The sequence below is a fragment of the Mastomys coucha genome, unplaced genomic scaffold, assembly GCF_008632895.1.
Source record: "Mastomys coucha isolate ucsf_1 unplaced genomic scaffold, UCSF_Mcou_1 pScaffold12, whole genome shotgun sequence".
NCBI classification, from domain to species: domain Eukaryota; kingdom Metazoa; phylum Chordata; class Mammalia; order Rodentia; family Muridae; genus Mastomys; species Mastomys coucha.
The window spans coordinates 14,330,990-14,334,900 of NW_022196894.1; the positions used below are offsets into that span (position 1 = coordinate 14,330,990).

Consider the following 3,911-nt stretch of genomic DNA (forward strand, 5'->3'; position numbering starts at 1 on the left):
CATACCTGTACAGCTACAAACACATCAGCCTGGACTACATGAAACCCTGACTCAGAGAGAGAGTTAATCTCAGAGGAGCTGAATTTCTTACATGAGTAACTAAACAGGCAGAGGGACTGCAAACAAAGATTTCCCCAGGGCCAGGAGGTAGCATGCCAGGATCTGAGCTCCTTAGGGCTTTGGCCATGGTCTGGGGAGGAGCCAGACACCTCCAGCTGAGCCAAACCGCAGTCTCTTTCTAGCATCCACTTTATTGTACATTTGGCCAGCCTGGTGGATACAGTTCCAGTCAAGTGTCTTTGAGAAAAAGAGGCCAGAGCCTGGGTGTGGTCCCTCTCTCAGGCCATGCTGCTGCTCAGCTGCATAGCAAAGTCTTGTACATGGTCCTTCAGAGTCTGGCGGGCATCTGCCTGTGCTCGCTTCTCCCGTGCCCGTTCCTGCTGCAGCTTGGTCAGTCGCAGCCTAAGCCGCTGTTCCCGCCGCTTGCAGGCCTGCAGCTGGCGCTGGGTCTTGTCCAGAGCATCAAGAGCTGCTTCGGCTCTCCTCTTCCACAGCAAGGCACTCCCCACTTGGTAGCTGTGCTCATTCTGGATGTAGGCTCCAGCAGGTGGTGGCAGCCGTAACATGTATGCAGATGGGGAGACAAGCTGTGGCTCAAGAGGGGAGGGGTGCTGCTCTGGTGAAGGCTGTGCACTACAGCCTGCTTCATCTGCTTGAGCACCTAGAGGGCCCAGGAGATCTGAGAAGGGGCTGTTAAGGCCAGGGTCCAGCCTCACAGCTGGGGATGCAGGCAGAGTGGAAGGTGCAGAGGCTTCTACAGGAAAGCAGATGATATCAGCACGAGGAGGTGGAGAAAATGGAGTTGTGAGTCCTTGTCTTTCAGAGCAGCTGGAGGGGAGACAGAAAGAAACTAAGGCATGCCAGGCTCCTCTCATTAGCCCATTTAGTCTCCCTAACATCTGAGCCCCCTTCATTGGGTCTAGATAGAAAGACCCTGTTCAGCGAAGATGCTGGCATTCACCCTATGGTCCAGTCCCTCAGCACTGGGGGTGAGGGTGGGGCATCCCCAGTCCTGCAGCACATACCGCTTCCTGCATCGCCGGAGCCGGCTGACATCAGGCAGGCCAGGTGGATAACCATGCCCCTTGGTCTTGGCTGTTCGACGCAACTTGGAGAAAGACTCAAATATGGTGGGGACTGCCCCTTCCTTCAGCCTGTGATACCCACTGTGGGGAAAAGCAGCCCAGATGAGCTAGAGAAAAAAAGACCCTGCCACTTTCCCTGGATTCCCAGTGTAGGTCCTGCAGCACTAGGGATGAGAAAGGCTCCAAGGCACACTGCCAGTAGCAAACCTCAAGAATGCCAAGTGTGGTAAACTCAAACTCATCTTCTCTGTGAATGAGCTTCCAAGATTAAGGTGAATGGAAAATCCACCAGCAGGGATAGGCGGACCAGCTGGAAGAACTAGGTGCTGTTTTTCTTTTGCCTTCCTTAATCATTCCCCACCTTTGTTTTTAAAGATTTTTTTCCTTAAAAACATTTATTTTTATGTGTATGGGTGTTTTGCCTATGACTGTTCACCACATGCATGCCTAGTACCTACAGAGGTTAGAAAAGGATAATGGATCACTTGGAACTGGAGTAAGCCAGTTCCAGTTCCAGAGGGCTATAAGCCGTTATGTGGGTGGTGGGAAGTTAACACACGTCTTCTGGAAGAACAGCCAGTGAGTGCTCGTAACCCCTGAGCCAGCCCTATTTATGTGTATGAATGTTTTGCCTGCATGTACGGATGTGTACCCACGCCCTCAGAGGTCGATTGAACCCCAGCCAGCCCTCTGTAAGAGAAATAAGTCCTCTAAAATGGTTAACCCATCTCTCCAGCCCTTCCACCTTACTTTTTAAAGGCAGTCTCTTACTCAACACAGGGCTCAACAACTCATCTAGACTAGCTTTTCCATAAGTCCCTGGGATCCTTCTATTTTTTTTTTTTTTTTTTTTTTTTTTTTTTTTTGGTCTTCTCCAGGACTGGGGTTAAAAGAACAAGCAATCACATGTGGCTTTTTATTTGGGTACTTGAATCTGAAATTAGGCCCTCATGCTTGCATACCAAATCTTTAGCAAAGGGGGCTATTTCCCCAGCTTGGAAAGCCCGACTTTCTCTAAGGTCACTGGTGATCCTGGGACCATGCTTTTAACTGTACAGAACTGGAAAGAGGCAACTGCAACCCTTGACAACTGGTCTGCCTGTCTGTGAGCATGCCTGCAGATGTCCATGGACTTCACCAGGGCAATGGGCTGCCTCACTTGACCCACTGCTCTGATGCCTCACAACCTGTTCTGGTGTTGGCTGGCAGAAAGACCCACCTGATTCCCACCAGCTCAAAGCAGTTTTCCTCGAAGTGTTTGGAGCAGAAGTAGATGTACTCAGAGGTCGGATCCCACAGGCCCTTGCCGCTGGGGTCCAGCCGCTGACAGTTGGCCAGCCACAAGACACGCCTGGGGCTGTCTTTCTTGGGAAGTCTGCAGAGCCACAAAACCGTGAGCACCGGACTGTCTAACAGCCCTGCGTTCAGGATGCCCAAGCTCCCCAAGCAAGAATGGCACACCTCCCCGCGACCCTTTCGGATTACCACCCGCTAGGGAAAAGGAGAAACTGAGGACGAGAGAAGGAAAGGGGCCTGCTCAGCATCACCGAGCAGGAATGAGTCAGAGCTGTAAATCCAAGCCAGGTAAGATTTTCGGCTGGATTCGACACTATGCGACCTCCCCTTCCACCCTCCCGCTTACGAATCCAAGCCTCACTTCGACCTCAGGGAAGCGCCGTCTCCTTGCGCGGCCTAAGGTGCGGCAACACCAGCGCCTGCGCATGTGAGCCCTCGCGTGCCACTACGCACGCGCGCTGACCTGTGGAAGGAGATGCCGCGGTTGCGAGTCTCGCGCGTATCCCGTGTGCAGCAGCCGGCGGCGGAGCAGTGTCGCGGCATCTGGGGAAGGGGCGGGATCGGGGTGGTGGGCGGCAGTCGGGGGAGGACTGTCTTCACGCCCAGCTGTCACTCCCCCTCCAGAGGGCCTGAGCCTGCCGGCTCCCCGAGGCCCGACCCCGTACCAGTCCTGTCCTAACTCGTTCTATAGACTCCCGTCAGCGGTACTCACGGTCTTGCCATTGCTGCGCCGCCAAAATCTCGCGATGGGTGGGTCACCGCGGAAGTTGGTAGCAGAGACACTGGGTCGCCCGTGGCGCCGGCCCCCAAGGGGCGGAACCGGAAGAGATCCTGGCGGGGCGGGCCACCGGATGTTGGGAGTGAGGGGTGGCGAGCGTCGCTGCGGAGTTGTGGTTTCTGGAGCAAGTAGTTTCCTCTCCTTGTTTAGTTTGTGTGTCCGAGGTCACTGCCGAGCGCCCGCCGTTTGGACGAAGCAGTTGGGTGGGGTCTTGTATGCTCCCTGAACATCGTACGCGGACACTCTGGTTGAAAAAGATCCACCACCAAGAAAAACCTGGGCTCTTCGTTGAAAGAACTCGGTCGCCGGGCTGTGGTGGCGCATGCCTTTAATCCCAGCACTTGGGAGGCAGAGGCAGGGGGATTTCTGAGTTCGAGGCCAGCCTGGTCTACAGAGTGAGTTCCAGGACAGCCAGAGCTGTACAGAGAAACCCTGTCTCGAAAAAAAAAAAAAAGAGAGAGAGAAAAGAAAGAAAGAACCCGGTTACGGGGCTGGTGTGATGGCTCAGCGCTTGCTACCAACCCTGAAGATTGAATTTGATCCCCGGGACCCACCTGGTGGAAGGAGAGAACCAATGTTCAGTAATTGTCCTCTGATCCCCATACATATGCACAAAATAAATTTGTAACGGCACATAAAGAATTCTTAGGGTAACGGTATTAACTGCATTGGTAGAGGAGCTGCAAACGAAG

At 53.8% G+C, this 3,911-nt stretch overlaps 1 protein-coding gene across 2 annotated transcripts; it reads right to left on the reverse strand.

The window, feature by feature from the left end:
• Nucleotides 1-231: 231 nt before the first annotated feature.
• On the reverse strand, nucleotides 232-3,577 carry Thap7 (THAP domain containing 7). 2 transcript variants are annotated; one of them, XM_031363283.1, is made up of 5 exons: nucleotides 3,154-3,577; nucleotides 2,905-2,984; nucleotides 2,365-2,520; nucleotides 1,086-1,226; nucleotides 232-888 (listed from the first exon to the last, which is right to left on the reverse strand). In XM_031363283.1, the coding sequence occupies exons 2-5, from the start codon at nucleotides 2,982-2,984 to the stop codon at nucleotides 339-341; spliced, it is 927 nt and encodes a 308-aa protein (XP_031219143.1). In that variant the 5' UTR covers nucleotides 3,154-3,577; the 3' UTR covers nucleotides 232-338. The 2 variants fall into 2 exon arrangements, with proteins under 2 accessions (XP_031219143.1, XP_031219144.1); XM_031363284.1 differs by lacking the exon at nucleotides 3,154-3,577 and adding an exon at nucleotides 3,107-3,125.
• Between the last annotated feature and the right edge of the window lie 334 nt (nucleotides 3,578-3,911).